Here is an 18,420-nt window from a genome sequence, read left to right as displayed (position 1 = left end):
AGTAGAAGAATGACACAGGAATTACGAATAGGTACTTGTCGAACTAAGCCCTCGACTCGGTTTGAATTTTTCGGGTTTCAATTCTCATTATTTCGTACAATCGTTTAACGCCGTTAATATTTGACCTTTATACTATCTAAAAGCTTGGAAACTAAATTTAAAAAATCCTTCTTTTCAATGTCCTGAAAATTAAATATATTCAATCATGAACTTTATCAGTCAAATCAAAATAGGTATTTTTTTTTATACTACGTCGGTGGCAAACAAGCGTACGGCCCGCCTGATGGAAAGCGGTCACCGTAACCTGTGGACGCCTGCAACTCAAAGAGTGTCACATGCGCGTTGCCACCCCATTAGAAACTTGTACATTCCCTTTTAAATACACAGTAAAAAGGAGTGTACAAGTTCCAAGGAGGGTTCGGGTTGCCGACGACTCAAAGGACAATAACTAACTTATTCCGCCTATTATAGGCGGAATAAGTTAGTTAATATTTATTTTATTTAACTGTAGTTTACCCATAATCTTCTGTAATAAAAAAATAATTCATTATATTGATTCAATGCATAGCATCGTATGAAATGTACCTAATATTGCCGCCTTAAACACAATGCACGGTAGAATCTGTCACCAACCATGAATCTAGACTCTGTATCCGAAACTGTATTTTGTCAGTTAACCCCCTTACCTAACGGTGTCAATGCTTATCTAACGTGAAAAATGGGGACAGGAAATTGGCTGAAACCTGCCTGCCTAGATATATAACCTGGCTAGAGTTTAATATATAGGCGGCAGATAGCAGCCTGAGATGGGATGTGCCTATAGAAGTAGGGTTGACGTTTTACATTTTAGTGACCTTTTTTGCACGGTTTCCATTGATTTTAAAGTCCTTAGGTTTGATGTGTCGTTATCAAGCAAAAGGTACTATCAGTTGCAAAAGTGGATGGCGAATTTATCAATGAATGCCTTCATAACTTCTCCATGCAGTTTTGCAGCTGATAGTACACTCATTGCCTTTGCTTGGCTTTATAAAAAAATAAATTAATGCCTACTGTGTTAGTGCTAGTTCCGCAAAATTTAGTAATTTTAATTAAGTCAAACTAGTAAGTTTTTTACAGAACCTACACTAAAAATTAGGCAACAAAATCTAATTTTTCATCACACTCGCACACTAAATGTGATTTTGCACGCAGGCGGAGCGTGAGTTATAGAAAAATCGTTCTCCCAAGGGAGTTATGAAATTTCTAGTACCGTATTTAAGTTTTTTTTTATCTTTTTACATATTTTTATATTGCAAGTGTGATGAAAAACATTGTGTGTAACTCGGGGAGTATGAATATTACAAACTCGAGTCTTGAAATCGCTCCGGCAAGCCGTCGCGATTTAACTTACTCTCGTTAGTAATATTCAAGCTCCTCCCCTTGTTGCACAATGTACTACTACAAAGCCAAGCGATAAGATAGGTATCTTAGGCAAAGAGAAAATGTATTAAGGCATGTCTATGTAGATATATATCTGACTATACATATATAAACGTAACCATATGCGTTCACAAACACTTTGGTGGCAAGAGTTCCGGTTTTTCCGGAACTACAACCGGAACGGATCCGACACACGCTCTGGTTTCAGATTTCATTGATAGGATCAGGCAAAGGATTCCATTGTTTAGATGTGTGAAGGATTCAGTCGAGCGCAAATTACAATACCGAGAATACAATACATACGTACAGTCAACAAATGAGGAGGCACACTGGCACACTGACATTTTATCCCGCCACACTGAGAGAAAATACAACCAGTTTTCATGTTTGTTCAACAAGTTTTTTGGTTAAAATAGCGCCTACGTGCTCTTTGGTTCAAACAACAAGTTACTTGTCATTTGAATCGGCAATATATTTGAATCAACAAGTCGATTTTATAAAAACAACCTGACACATATTGTTTTAAACATACGTTTGGCTGATTCAAACGGAAAAACCGCAACAAGTCGAACTTGTTAAATTCACAATGCAAATTTCTCTCAGTGCAGGCGGCGCCTGTGCAAGTGTCTAGGTATGTCACTGTCATTTATATGTGAGAGAGAGAAAAAACATATCATGTTCTCGCTCTCACGTATGGAATAATAGGGTGGCGTCATCTGTCATAACCTTTGAGTGTGCCTCCTCATTGGAACCATAGGCCACTGTAGAACTGTGTCATATTGACGTTATAAATCGGATTGTTAGAAATCTCTTCCTGCTTGTCATTTTGACATGGTTGTAAAGTGGCCTAGGGCTCCAATTGGTTAACTGTACAGTCGAACATAGTCACCCCTCTATTTCCTTATGGGGTATTCACACAAATAACTCTAATAAGCTCACAGTTAATGAACAAAAGCACCCAGTATACCTAAAATTTATAAACATACTAGCTTTTACCCGCGGCTTCGCTCGCGTCAAATTCGAAAATTTCGAAATGCTCCATACAAACTTCCACCTCCCATTCGGGAGAAGTGGGGAGATAGAAAGAGACAAAAAGTAGCCTATGTCACTCTCTATCTCTTCAACTATCTCCATTTAAAAAATCACGTCAATACGTCGCTCCGTTTTGCCGTGAAAGACGGACAAACAAACAGACACACACTTTCCCATTTATAGTATTAGTATGGATAAAAACAATTGCAGTTGAAAATGTATTGTCATTATTTTTTTCGAATATTCTATTACCATTTAGATACTAGGACTACTAGGAGCATTAACGAAACGAGTACAAAGTCAGTTTTTGTGTTCGTAATTTTTACAATAATAAAAAATAATAAACTTAGGTAGCTATTGTATAAAAATAATATCGATAGGTGGGTGAATTTCTCAGCGTGATTTTTTTGTGGCGGAGCTGAAATTCATTGTGTGGGCTAATTGTTTCCGGGTTTTAATTTTTTTTATGAAAACCAATCCTAAAATACTACCTTCGGCAACATTGCAAATTGTTACAAGTGTTATGTATATTTATTTAAAAATAATTTTCCATCGAAATTCTAATTTTGGTGTAGCGTCCAGAGCCTGTTTTTAGCGGATTATTGCTATGGTAAATCCAGTAAATCCGCAGCTATAAAGATAACTTGCCATAACTTCATTCTTTATTACATTAAGTATATTTTAAGATGACATAAGTCAATATTAGTATACAATTTGACACTTATAACTGAGCACCAAAAGTTGTCCGGGGGAAAGAACCAATTTTGGTGGTAAGTATTGAAATCATTTTTATGGTTAAACGAGACGCAGCAAGACGAACAAACGTGTCGTAACATGACCATTCAGGTTCGTTCCTGCATTTAGACATGACACAAGTGTCATACCTTGCTGGATTGGTCCGCCCCACACAAATATATCTAATTTTGGTGGCTCGTAATACTTTTTCCACCAAAATTGCATAAATTTTGGTGGTGAACAAATTGAGGGCAGTAACGTTTTTGTTTCTATTTGAAAAGTATTTATTACATGTTAAAAGTTTATTATTTCAAGTAGAAAATAATAGAAAAATGAATCAAAGGTTTTATTTTTGATTTTATTTTTTATTTTTGTGGGTAGACCAATTTTGGTGGCGACCATGTCATTGAAATCGTAATTTCTCTAAAACTACTTATTATAATGAAAGGTCATTGATACATAACATTGCTAATAATTAGTTATGTAACATCAGTACATAATTTCAACAAAAATTACAAAACTAAAAAAATCCACCAAAATTAGGCAAATTTCGAGTATGTTGAAATTCACCCAGGTGTACCTATAGTCGAGTTCATAAATATATGTACATTTCTTTACCATTGCAATAAGGTGAAAAAATGTACACATATGTATGAACTAGTGTACAGGGATTTTTTAAGCATTTTTTTTAGGAGGTAAACGAGCAGACAGATCGCCTGATGGTAAGCAATCACTGCGCCCATGGATACCCAAAACACCAGGCCGAATGGCATTTCTGCGACGCCAAACGCCGCATAAATGCAGTCCGGCTCTGTCGCGGCAATACGCAAGAGCGATAGAGATAGATAGCTACGAAAGAGATATTATCGTGAGCGTTTGTGCATTCGGCTACGCACACGGGTTGGAGGTGCGTTTCCGGCCTTTAAGATGGGTGTATGTTCTTTTCTTGAAGGTTCGAAGATGGTAGAAATGAATGAAAACTACTTTTTCAGTGTTTTTTTTTACGCACTAGTGCGAGAAGTGTTTCATTATATGTCAGGTCGAAACTTCGGAGGTCCATCTGTACTGAAAAACGTCGTTCGATACACGTGCGAAAAAAATAATAATAACTCGTGTCAATTTAAAACACTCCCTTCGGTCGTGTTTTAATTTACCGCCACTCGTTTCGAACTTCTTTTTCGCACTTGTATCGAAATGTACTATTAGTTATATGAAACCCCGGTTTCGAGGCTCTCCCTTTCGTCTTAAAAACGTAAACTTATAACAGTTAATAACACCCGTCTAACCGATGCTAAAGACCTATATAACTTCGTAAAGACCGATAAAGTCTAAGAAAAAAACCTACCCCAAAACCATACAGAAAAAGGTACGGTGAGCTAGATGGCGATACACTTTTAGGGGTACGCTCGGCTAGATGGCGCTAATATTAATATTTGACATTTTAACGCATATCAAGCTAAGAATATGGGCCAAATTGTCAAAACTGAGGTTACAAAAGTTTTAAGCTTGTGTCGAGAGATGGCAGTCTATGCACTGTGATTACACATTTTACTTTGACAATCATTCTCTATAATACTCGATCCTCTTTGCCGATGCTTAAGATAATATTCCCTTATTTGCCTATGACTTCCCGCAGCGGCTATTTGTATCGACGCGGGAGAAAATGATAAATTGCTTCAACAATTAACTGTGTGCGTAGCCTGCACAAACGCTCACGAAAATATCTCTTTCGTAGCTATCTATCTCTATCGCTCTTGCGCGACAGAGCCAGACTACATTTCTGCGGCGTTTCGGTGGCGTTTCGCATCGCAGAAATGCTATTCGGCTACGCCCTCTGTTATTCCTTCGTGGAGAACAAAAATACCGCAATTTCCTGCTCGGTTACAGTTCTTCAATTTGAAGCGTAATTTAGGATAAATTAAATTAATACTTGTAGAGGACTAGCTTCTCTCCGTGACTTTGTCTGCGTTGAATTCGTATTTTAATAATAAATTCGTGGTTTTAAAGGATAATTTTCGTGATAAAATAGTATTTTATGCAACAGGCGTTTAAAGGAGGTCAAAAAGGACGAGTGGCGTGGGTAACAATTTGAGACGAAGCCGAAAATTGTTATTAAGACGCCACGAGTATTTTTTGATTCAGTTAAACACCGTTGCATACAATACTTTTTCTACGACCATGCACTTAGTTTTTAATAGTTTTCTTGAATAACTTTCGTCAAATTCACACTGTTTCCTGTATTTTGACGCAAAGATTTGCATTGTCGACTCAGCTGCCCAAAGTCTTCCCGCGCACGCGCGCAGTATCTTTATAACAATGCGTTGCCATGGTTACAGAGCCAAACAATGCGTTTTCAGTTTTTTCGATACTGCGCGCATACGCGGAAAGCCGGCGGACGCTGGCTTTGGGGAATAGACTTTTATGTAGGGTTTTAAAGATCTATGCACGACCCTGTAAATGACGAATAACAGTTCGGGAGTAGAAAAATGATCATTATGACACAAATAGTTACATCGGTTATAGTAGGCAATTTGTAAGGAAAAACAAGATTCGTTGAATGTAATGATACCCTGTAGTATGTAATTCTTCTCTTTCCGCATAGATTCTAGTAGAGGTCACTGGTTCAAATCTGGTTCGAAGGTCCATATGTACCTACTTAGATCATGAAGCCATGACTTTGAAAAAATATTGGACCTTACAATACTTTATACGGTCGGAATGTAATATAAAAATCATTTTTTTTTAATGCATAGAGCGAATAAAGTATTTTTCCCCTCACTAGTTCGGAAACACGTGTTTTGTCCTTTAATATCAGCGGGTAAAAACGCATTTTATCCACTAGTGGGTAAAGTAATTTGACCTTGAATAAAGTCAAATTAACTGCTTTTAAATTGATAAAAGTAGGTGAATCTAGTAATAAAGATGATTTACCACCTGTGGAACTACTGGAAGCAGTGATAAACGCATTTTTTGTGTTGTAGTTTCCTCGCTATAGTGAGGGGAAAAGTTTTGTGTTACACTCGGGTGCAAATGTATTTTACTTCTCGTGTGTTAAAAAACTCGCAAGTTCAGGATTCTATTCTCGAACCACTCGCTTCGCTCGTGGTTCAACTATAGAATCCTTTCGCTTGCTCGTTTTTCAATTCCACACTCGGCGTTAAAATACAACTTTGCCCCCTTGTATAACAAATAACTATTCCTTTATAGTAGTATAACAAACTTGTATATTGTGCCACTAACACCTGACTATACACGTGTAATGCTATTCATTAATATTTAAATTAGAAAACTTGTGTTATTATTTAGGAACATCGCCTCGGGGACGCACGCTCCGTCTTCCGTGCTTATGTTACATTTCAAATCACTGTTCTAAACTTGAAAATGTAAAACTGTTGCCAAATCTGGGTTGTCATGGTAACCAAAGATTCCTTATTAATCGCAGCGTTCATTTGTTTTTGTCTAATATTGTTCTCTTCTGCAGGCCGCAATAGTCTAGTTTCCTATACTTAAAATAAAATATTTTATGCGGTGCACGAAATAAAGCACCACAAAATTAGAAGAATTATATGGGCAGTAGTCATGTTTAAACATAATTTCTATTTAATAAGCCAAAGAGAATGCTCATCCAGTTATCGCCAGCTAGTTGGCAGATGTCATCTCTCCATCCTAAGCAGCCGCTTGCCACGACCGCGGATGTTAGCGGGCCTCCACACCATAGTTCGTCTCGCCCAGCGACTATGGTCCATCCTGACAATGTGCCCAGCCCATCTCCACTTTCTGTGTCCGATTTCCTCCACCACGTCTTAATCTGTCAATAGTAATAGAAATCGTATAATTTACATTTAGAGAAAAATTGCACATTGTAATACTGCCACGTGTACGAGTATAACAGTATAGCGTTAAGATAGAAATTAGAAAACTTGTGGTATTAAATTTAGGAGCGTAGCCTCGGGGACTGCGGCCCGGAGTTTATAGCCACGCTCCGTCTTCCGTGTTTATGTTACATTTCAAGTCTGCTCTTGTGAACTTGGTAATGTTAAATCAAAGGCAAATCTGGATTAGTGAGACAGTTTCGAAAATTCAAAATACACAAAAATACAAAATAAGTACGTGTGAGTAAGTTATGCGAAATACTAATAATAAAATTATTGTTTTTAAGTTCTCAAAAGCGCTCCCCAGGCTCACATGAGCCGTGGCAAATGCCTGGATAACGAAGGAGGATGATGATTGTTTTTAAGTACGATTCTCGGGAACAAATCTATGATGAACAAATTTCTTGCAATTTTGGCTTTTTTCCAAATACGCAAATTGGCATTGAACCTACGTTCCATATCTATGGCGATTAAAACTAGGTATTGAAAGTGTAAAACATACACATACTCGTAACGACTTAAGGAAGTGAGTGTTTTTCAATTTTATACGTTTCCGAATCATAACGCGAATTCTATAGCTCATAGAGGTACTAGGTACATATTAGTAGAAATTTTGTAATATATCTAGAGAAAAAAATCACATTGTAATACTGAAACTCGTGTATAGCATTAGGACAGAAATTAGAAAACTTGTGTTATTATATTTAGGACCGTCGCCTCGGGGACTGCGGCCCGGAGGCGACAGCCACGCTCCGTCTTCCGTGTTTGTGTTATATTTCAAGTCACTGTTCTAAATACTCGTAAACTTGGTACTGGGTTGCTATTATTATTCATTTATTTCGTGTAACAGAGGCACATATTTTGTTAGTACATACATGGCTGAAAATGACAATTAACTAAGGGTTAGTAGGAGCCTAAATCTAAATATTTATACAGCGCGTAAACGTAATAAGGGCGATAAATGAAACCAGGCGTATAATTCAATATTGTTATCATTAATTAAGAGGTGTTTTTGATTTACTCTTAATTTTCACCCCATAATGAATTTTTGAAAAAAATCTCAGCAGCAATGTACTGTAAACGTGGTTGCGATGACAATCAATGACAACTGTCAACGAGCGTTTAACGGGAGTGTGTTTGCATTACGTTGCGGGCCGAATTAATTTGTATGGATAAAAAAATATTTCAATTTTAAGTAAAAGTTATCTAATTACATTTTATACGTCCTATACTCACCACCGTTAAGAGGTTCGCCCGTATTAGGTTTACACCCTGTATAAAACTTAACCTAAAGAGCTACCACTGTATGGTGGTCAAAGGGGAATGCAGTCCCGCACAGTGTAGTAGCGGACAATCAGGCTTGTCCGCTATCATTCTCAGGATGACATTGGGATTGGGACTGTCCCTCACCCGGCGCACCAGGGGTAACCAAATCTTTTAATTCAGAATATTAGATTGTATGCGATGAACCGATAGTGTTTTTTTATTGATCGCAGCGTTCATTTGTTTTTGTATGACGAAATATTGTTCTCCTCTAACAATTTTCTACCGATTCTTGTGAAAAAGTACGATGCTGCATTTTTTGGTACAAAAATTGCAGAAAACATAAAAAGATTTTGCGAGTTAGGTGGTTTTCCACCGGCAGGGCGTGAATGGGCAGAGCGGGGACGGAATTGAAATCGCCCGGACCCTTTTCCACTAAAAATTTGCCATTAATAGCCATCGCGGGCCTGCACGAGCCCGCGCGTGCCTGCGCGTGCCTGCCGCAGATTGTAGGTTTCATACGATACTCTGTGTCGAAAGCAATACGGTACATTTTTACACTAATAAATATCTCAATTCAAGTCTCGCACATCCTCTTCAATCCGCGCCTCGCCATGTCTCGTCGCGCTCTGCCGGTAGAATACCACCTTCGAGTTAATTTATACTCTAAATAGAAAGCAATACGGTTAATTTTTACACTAACTAATATTTCAATTCACGTCCCGCACATCCACGTCAATCCACTCCTCTCCAGGCTAAGCCACTTTTCGTCTCGCTCTGCCGGTGGGAAACTAACATCAGAGTTAATTTATACTTTAAGTCGGAAGCAATACAGTTCACTTTTACACTAACAAATATCTCAATTAAAGTCCCGCACATCCAAGTCAATCTTTACTATTTCCACCAAAGATGCGCTGGGCGAGAATTTAAAATTCGCTATACAAATTTCAATTCCCTCTCCGCTCTGCCCATTCACGCTCTCCCGGTGGAAAACCACCTTAATGTGGTTACAAATTAATAATGACTCAAGAAACTAATTAGTTTTAATAGTTTGCGATTCAATAGATTTTGCGAGTTTAATGTGATTACAAATTAATAATGACTCAAGAAACTAATTAGTTTTAATAGTTTGCGATTCAATAGATTTTGCGAGTTTAATGTGATTACAAATTAATAATGACTCAAGAAACTAATTAGTTTTAATAGTTTGCGATTCAATAGATTTTCCGAGTTTAATGTGATTACAAATTAATAATGACTCAAGAAACTAATTAGTTTTAATAGTTTTTTACTTTTACGATTTCCATTAGATACAGCTCGTAGTACCTAGTAGAAACTAGAAATCGCGCAATATATTAAGAGAAAAATTGTACAAACCTTGTACACATATAAAGCATTAAGATTGAAACTAGAAAACTAAATGTTTTAATGTATTTGTTCCAGGTGTCAACACGAACTGGTATCGTGTCTCATTACGTGCGTCTCCAAATCGTGGTGCCCGAAGCCTTCATACTTGGCTCAGGGGAGCACCATGTGGATATGGGCAGCGTCATACATCTTATATGCATCGTTGAGAAGGTTGGTAACGTCATAGACATATGTAACTACGTATAATCAGATAAAGTCTCAAGAACGTAAAAAAATAATTTAATCAATATACGGTTGTACTCTCGTTATTATATCGCGACTGTTGCGAAATGTTTGGGAACATTTATAGGAGACCCGTCCTCACCCAATTTCTCGCGGCGGTTAGACTCCGTGCACTGCCGGCGCCGCTCGCCTATTATAAGATATACCTGCCTAGGGATAAGAAATTCCTGCCTAGGGATAAGAAATGCCTGCCTAGGGATAAGAAATGCTACGAAAAGTCTCGTGACAATCTCCATACGTTCTAATTATAACATAATTATGATTGGCAATTTCTATCAAGGTTTATCTAGTTTAGCTCTCATATTTATGGAGATTATATACCTCTGCCATACTATGCCACTCGCGCTGCCGCGATGTTGCCCTCTCCAGCCACACACTGCCCTACTCGCGTGATTATAGCACTACTAGGTTGTTGCCGGCCTTTGACTCGCGCCAAGAAACCGACAAAATAGGGAGCCGTGGAGCATGAGCATGAGAAACGGCATGAGTAGCGTGGCCACACTATGCCTTTGCCTACTTCCCACACTAATAGGAGAAAAAAAGTGTCCCAAGGTTTTTTTCCCATTCCGTTTCCGTTTTTTCATACATTTTGTATGGCGGTAACGGAATGGAAGGTTTAAAAAATGTATGGAAATCTTGGGACATTTTTTTTCTCCTATCAGGATCGAAAGAGCTCGCGATTCTGAGTATGAATCGCGTAAAAATACCCATGCTACAAAAAAAGTGGGGTGGAAATTAAAAAAAACTGTCCCATGTGGTAGAGGTAACTATCACGACGAGAGCTAGATTGCACGTTAAGTTCATAAACCAAGCATTTATAGCTCCACAACTTATGATTGATTCGAATGCACAAATATTTACATAGCGAGCTCACGCGCCATCAAACGGATGCAAGCAAATAAAATAACAGATAATACTCGGCTTTAGTTATAAAGCGTTTATATGCGCTCATCCGCGACTCAAATGAAATTAATTCAATAACGTTGGCAACAATTTGAACTATTTCGTTGATGATTTCGTATTAAGTGTAAACGACACGATTATTAGGTTAATACCTAGATATTTTATAGTAGCGCCAATGCCAAGCAAGCACAACTAAACTGTGGGGAATGAACTGCCGCCTGTGGTATTTCCGGACCGGTACGACCTTCAAACATTCAAGAAAAGAGCAATACATCTTAAAGGCCGGAAACGCACCTCCAAGACTTCTGGTGTTTCGGGTGTCCATGGGCGGTAGTGATCGCTTACCATCAGGCGACCTGTCTGCTCGTTTTCCTCATATCGCATAAATAAAAAGCGAGGGCCACTTCAAAACGTGTAACTTTAATTTCTTATGAGATTTCTAAAAACTATCGTAGATTTGTTAAAAATGTTAAATATTGTGGTAATTATGACTAAAGAATTAATATAATGGTGCTCCCACGGCTGTTATATGTAAACGTTATACAAAAGGGTTCACACCCTGTAGGGATAGCGTAATGTCAATGCCATCGCGCTGACTCTGTCACACCGTGTTAACATTTACAACAGCCAGTGTAGAAGCACCATAGAGTACTCAAAATCTACGATAAACAGTTGAACGTAAAATATTTGCAAACACAAAGGCATCATGGCTCTAATTTTACTGACGTCGCGGGATAAATGCAGTGGCGAGCTGAAAGTAAATTTGACCCAGTTCAGTTTAACACTCGGTCAGACTCCGTCGCTTACTCGTACGAACTAGATTGGACATTTACTGTGTTTTCAACCCTTTGATGAATAATGGAGGTAGCAACTTTTACTTGGGGACCAATTCGAACCGTTCTGTGACCTATTTCACAATAGGCTTGTAGTACATGTACTTATAGTACAAAAGACACGATTCCCTGTACTGTACTAGACCGAACTATTCCCAAATGATTCTGCTCTCTAGTACATTTAGTACACTCACACACGCGCAACAGAATGGCAGCGAAAGGAACGAAGAGCCGAGAAGTGACAATGACAGCAAAGCGATCCGTGTGATCCGACCGCAACCGAAATATAACCGACTGACTCGGACCGAGAGCGCGCGAAAACGGCCGATCAGCTCTCGGCTAGTACGATCGAGCGTTACTGTACGCCATATGCACAATTTGTCTCTCGCTCTCTCAGTGTACTACTGTACTAAATGTCCTAAAAGAACGAACTAGTACACTGCGGAGATCGTACTAGTTGTGAGCGATATTTTCAGTGAACGAGCAGGCACAACTCTGTTTCACAATAGTGACAATAATTGTCCCCTGGCAGTGACACTTCGTCGTTCATTGCCTGTTTAACAAGGAAACATTGACGCTGATTAACAATGTTACTTATCAAACCAGAAATATGCACAGAATTGTCAGTGTTAAGTTGAAGTGTGCGGTGCAGCGACACTTGGGCTGCATCGAGCAGGCGGCTACTGCTTGAACAGCCCCACTGGCAGGATCGCCATGAAGTGTACGGCGTTGGAGGCGTTACGGGAGAGTAATGAAATCCGTGACTGTCCAGTATAGAATCCTTTATTAAAGTAAACGGTTTCCCTTATATACTGTGTAAGTTCTTTATTCATGTGCAGTCACGTGTAAGATTGACCTTGATATAGAAAATATAATTATAATTAAATGAATATAATATCAAGTTACAGGCATATCGGATTACAGATGCAGGTGCATTACAAGGTTATTGGAAATGTACAATGTAGGCCAAGGTTAGCTGATGCAACCTACATAGCTATTCTTCGTGGGTGGTCTAAGTACGTATGTGTGTCTGTACCTACACCTCAAAGTGTCAGTGTTACCTGTAGTGAAATAATCCACTGGCGTAGTCGGTAGGATCCTGCCTGCTGAGCCGACGGTCCTGGATTCTGATCTCAGTAAGGGCATATATTTATAATACTGATGAACATAGATAAATACAGTTCCTGAGTCATTGTTTGAAGGTAAAAGTCCAAATTTCCCTTATTCGAGCAGTTTCAATAAGAGTGAGAGGCACCCGGAGACTTATCAGGGCCTTCGAATGTGAGGACGGAGCAGGGATCCTCTACTAAAGAAGGATTCCGAAGAAACGGCCTTAGCGAGAATAAGCGATTTTCATCTTTTAACAATCAATCGACTACTGCCATTCTTGTTAATTTAACGTTATAGACTACGTGCTTGTTTTTGTAGTTATCAATATTTTATATTTCATTCGTTCTTTAAGTCATTGATGTTGTTATGTATACATAAATTATGTATATACCTATCTATGCGCATTATACACCTAAGTATGTATAGGTACGTGTAGGCGCATCCGAGTGAGTTTGGGGCTAGATTCATCTGTGTAAGGGTCACTTGCACCACCGAAAATGGAGGGTTAACCCGAGGTTAACCCACCATTTTATATGGAATTTGGCAGTTGACAGCCCACTAACCCTGAAAAGCGGGTGGTGCTAGTGGCCCTAAGGTGTTCACAGATATTTTATTTATTTAACCCTGAATACCAGACACCAGTGTGCGTAGCCGAATGCACAAACGCTCACTATAATATGTCTTTCGTAGCTATCTATCTCTATCGCTCTTGCGTATTGGTGCGAGAGAGCCAGACTACCTTTCTACGGCGTTTCGATTTCGTTTCGCGTCGCAGAAATGCCATTCGGCTACGGGGCCAGTTGTGTGAAATGTGTAAATAAGACACCAATTCAAAATTTAAATATTTATTTTTATTGCGATATAAATCTGCTAACGAACACAACTATGAAATTATTGTTTGAACGAGCACTTAAAAAACTGACGTGCTGAGTTAGCAATTTACGATAAACACTAAATTATTGGTGTTAACTTAATGCTTGAGTGGGTGGGTGGAAATACAACGCGGGTGTTAAAGGCAGTGTTAACACTCGGTGTGTAAGGTGTATAACAAAATTGTAACTAACATGTTTTGCAAATAGTAAATAACTTTAGGAATCTACGAAACGATTTACGGATATCATCGTCAGTACAAATGGAAAACTACTACTACAGTTACAAATACAAAAATACAAAAATAAAAATTTATTATGAGTAATTAAACCTTTAGCGACCCACCATACAAAAAATTTGCCAATCAAATTTGAATCCACGGTATTAGAAAACAGGGCTGAATTTCTTTTGTTTGTAAATCGAACGAATCAAAACAAAAGCAACTCAATTCTATTTTACGTATATTCAAATTTCATCGTAGGTATTTTGTCCTAGTATTAGGACATTGAACCCCAGGAGGATAAGTGTACAGTGGTTTTTATAAGGGATGATTTATACAAATGCCTTTTAAATACTTTTATTTCAATTGGTAGTCCTAAAATAAAATCAGTCCTCATGTTCTAAGTACCTGTCGGTCAAGCCGAAGTGACAATCGTTGACGCTACGTAACGATCGTAACGCAGTCTGTCTCTCTCGCACCACTACGGAAGAGCGATAGGGAGAGCTACGCTTACGAAGCTTAAGCGATTGTGACGTTGGTTTAGTACCCTGTAGAAATAAGGTTCTAATATCTGGGCGACCGAGCTTCGCTCGGTTCTATTTTAATATATCACGTCTTTAGATAAAAAAAAAAACCTCTTATAAATACAAAAACAAAAAAAAAAAAAAAAAAAAAAAAAAAAAAAAAAACTTAATTTCTGGCCGGGATTCGAAACCCTGACACTTACGATCTATCTGCGTACATTAGACCGACCTCGTACGACTGAGCTAAGCGGAATCGATGCGCGCGCGGCGAAATTAACGACCATATTTTACGTTTACAAACGCGAAAGAAAAACTCATGAAAACTCGAAAATTCACGTTTTCCGGGATCTTAGGCTACGCTAGATCGATTTTTTACCCCCGAAAACCCCCACAACAAATTTCAGCGAAATCGTTAGAGCGGTTTCCGAGATCGTCGGTATATATAAATAAATAAATAAATAAATAAATAAATAAATAAATATACAAGAATTGCTCGTTTAAAAGTATAAGATTAACATATTGTACCAGTAAAATGCTAATGCATTGGGAACCCCTGATTCCAATCAATAAAACGAAACATTTCCATTCAAACATTACCAGGTCAAATTCCGCAAATAACAATAACGACCTTCCGCCATTTCCTCCGGTCGTTACGACCCCAATCTCGGTCCCATCTGTACCTCTACCATGTTTTTTAACCCCCGACGCAAAAACTACGTGTGTGTCTGTCTGTGGCATCGTAGGTCCCGAACGGAGGAACCGATTTAGATTTAGTTTTTTTTTTGTCTGAAAGCTGAGTTAATCAGGAGTGTTCTTAGCCATTATGTTTCATGAAAATCGGTCTACTACGTCGCGGTCGGGGGTTTTTCAAAATTTTACTGACTTTTTTTTCATGACTGATACCTACGTTTCCTTAATTTCCTTTGCATTGCTAAGGTACATTATAGATGACGTAACATACTTAAGACATCTCAAATCATTAAACTGCCGACCCTCACCGTAGTTGAAAATAAGTAGTGTAGGTACAACACTAAAGTCTACGCTCACAGACATATAATTATTTCTATTGAAAGAATCTATTGAAATATAGGTATGTCTGTGAGCGTAGGCTTTAGTGTCGGAATTTTACGACCGCCGTAAAGGCCTGTTTTATTGGCACGCACGGCAATACGCCGCGGACACGCCATTCGCGACACGTTCGAGTATGTCGCTTAATTAGGAGTGGTTCGCAGCTCCGTTAGGCTATTATTCGTGAAAAATCTACCGCCTCTCTACAAGTTTTAATTGAATAGACCCAACATGCAATTCTTGTTCGATTATTGTGATAAGTTAGACACACTTCCAATTAAAGATGAAGCTCTTTTTAGACCGGGCTTTGTCTGGACTCTGGACCAACCTATAGATAATTTATTCGATTAATATCAAATTCACTAACGTAATATGGGTGACAATGTAAGTAATGGCGTGTTATCCTATTGATAGTTAATGTACCATCGAATTGATCTTATGTTGGACAAAGCAGGTGGTCATAGGAATACTATGACCACACAAGAATTCTGTGATAAAACAACGGAGTGGAGTTGTTACTTGCGTATTGACAAAAACTATACACACCGATAAGTTTTGTAGGGACATACTCGTATAAGTACTTTAGAAAAAAAAGTAGCGATAAGTCTCTGTTTGGATTAACCTAACCACAAAATTAAAATTTTGAAAAAAAAACCGACCGCGACATAGTTACGAGTACGTTTTTCATGAAACATGTCTAAGAACACTCCCGAGTAACTCAGCTTTCAGACAAAAAAACTAAATATAAATCGGTTCATCCGTTCGGGAGCTACGATGGCACAGACAGATACGCACACAGACAGACAGACAAACAGACAGACAGACACGTCAAACTTATAACACCCCGTCGTTTTTGCGTCGGTGCGTCGGGGGTTAAAATTAAAAATCAATCCTTTTGAAACTGTACTTCAACAGTGCCTTTTTGTTAAAACAGTTTCACTTAACAACAATTTATCTACTTCCAGAGTCCAACACCCCCTCAATACGTGTTCTGGTACCACAACGACCGCATGATCAACTACGACGCGACCCGCGGCGGCATCACAGTGGAAACGGAGCCAGGTGCACGCACGCAGAGCCGGCTGACTGTGCGCGACGCGACGCTCAAGGATTCCGGGAATTACACGTGCAGCGCGAGCAATACTGAGCCCGCTAGTATACACGTTTTCGTGTCGGAGGGCAGTAAGTATCCTAGTATAAGGACGACTCAGTAGATCTCCCGTGATCGGTATTTGGCTCTCTCGCACGCGCCGCGCGCGACCTTGGCAGCGCCACGAAGCGCGGCGCGTAGGTACTGACGCGACCAGCACGGGTAGCATGGTCGCGCGATAGACGATAAAATATCAGGCCGTCCCTATCGCAGTATTAGTAAGTGTGATAGGGACGGCCAGATATTTTATCATTTATCGCGCGACCATACTTGCCTCACTTGCCTGCCATGATCGTCCGTTTCCACATGTACTCTCTGCATCTCGCTCGCGCAGAGCGCTACTCAAGGACAAACCGCGCGGCACAAAATTTGTTAGAGGAATCATTACAGGGTGGCTAGCCGAATGGCACAATCGCTCACGAAACGCTCACGAAACGAAGCGCTAGTAGATATCTATCTCTATCGCGCTTGCGTATTGGCGCGACAGAGCCAGCGGCGTATCGCTTTCGTTTGGCGTCGGAGAAATGCCATTCGGCTACGGGGCCTGGTTTTATACTGTGCCTGTGTCAAGGGCCTTACCTGGTGCTGTAGTGGGGCAGAGACTGAGCCGGCTAGTAGTGTTTGTGTCGGAAGGCAGTAAGTAACCTGTGTCAGGGGTCTTACCTGGTGCGGTGTGCGGTAGAGTGGAAGAGTGTGCGCGACGCCACGCTCAAGGATTCCGGGAATTACACGTACAGTGCGAGCAATCTGAGCCCGCTAGTATACACGTGTTTGTGTCGGAGGGCAGTAAGTATTCCCGTGTTGCTACGACTATTAGTTGATGCGGCAGCGTAGGCCTTTGCATGATTTCTACGTCGAATACTTTGACCGCACAGTATAACAAAGAGTACTATCGTACAGTATGGCCACTCCCGCTCCCCGCTGACAGTGTCGCCCACCCCCTCTCGGTTACCTCACAGTTACGGCCTGTCAAAAAGGCGAACAGTCGATCTGTCATATTTCACTCATACAAGCATAGTACGCGAACGCCTACACACACAACCACACACCTACACGAACACCTACACGAGCTTAGACTGTGTGCTAGGAACGCGCCTCTTTCATATATTTGATCGCCAGTGTCCGAGGTGTGCTTTAGGTCGCTCTATACTCGGAATATAGGGCTCTGTATACTCCACGTGAGCCCATTATTTTAAATTGTGTCGAACTATTTAACAAACGTTCTGATGGGCCCTCATCATGATTGTCTTAGTGGTTCCTCCGAGCCTACTGAAAGTCAAAACGTACGCGCTTTCAACCATACTTTAGTAAGCCCTAAGAATTTGAAGATATCGCTGGATCTTAAGTAAGCCTAGATATTTACTCCAAAACATCCATAAAACAATAGAATCACAAAATCACAAACTTTTCCCATCAATAATTCAACAGCTGCGTTCTTTAAAGCCACTCTTTAATTTTCCAGGCAACAAAATGGCGGCGATCCTCCGGCGGAACGAGAGCGCCATCACAGGCATCACGTCAAGCGTGACGTGTCTGCTGCTGCTGGCTTCTGTACTGCTGCAGTGCGGCCTGCGATGACGGAGCGAGTAGGGAGACAGTGTTATTTAGGTTAGAAACGTTATGGAGTAAGGTTAGGTTAGAAACGTCATAGGTTTAGTTAGACAAAATTCTTGACAGATGCAAACCATTCCACTGTTCAGCTCGACTCTTACAGATACTCCTAACTCGGGACTAAAATCGGGACTTAATCCTCACCCTCCTTTGAAATAAG

The 18,420-nt window shown here is 39.7% G+C and overlaps 1 protein-coding gene across 1 annotated transcript in view; it reads left to right on the top strand.

The window, feature by feature from the left end:
* LOC125234996 (hemicentin-2-like) overlaps positions 1-18,420 on the top strand; it is a 678,208-nt gene extending 659,788 nt beyond the window's left edge. The window contains exons 7-9 of the mRNA XM_048141445.1: positions 9,765-9,899; positions 16,465-16,681; positions 18,112-18,420. Of these exons, the coding sequence (XP_047997402.1) occupies positions 9,765-9,899; positions 16,465-16,681; positions 18,112-18,227 (468 nt within the window). The 3' untranslated portion in view covers positions 18,228-18,420. The remainder of the gene's footprint in view (positions 1-9,764; positions 9,900-16,464; positions 16,682-18,111) is intronic.

Source organism: Leguminivora glycinivorella, chromosome 16, assembly GCF_023078275.1.
Source record: "Leguminivora glycinivorella isolate SPB_JAAS2020 chromosome 16, LegGlyc_1.1, whole genome shotgun sequence".
Lineage (NCBI taxonomy): Eukaryota > Metazoa > Arthropoda > Insecta > Lepidoptera > Tortricidae > Leguminivora > Leguminivora glycinivorella.
The sequence above is the reverse complement of the archived record's forward strand: the minus strand, read 5'-3'. Positions and strand labels throughout refer to the sequence as shown.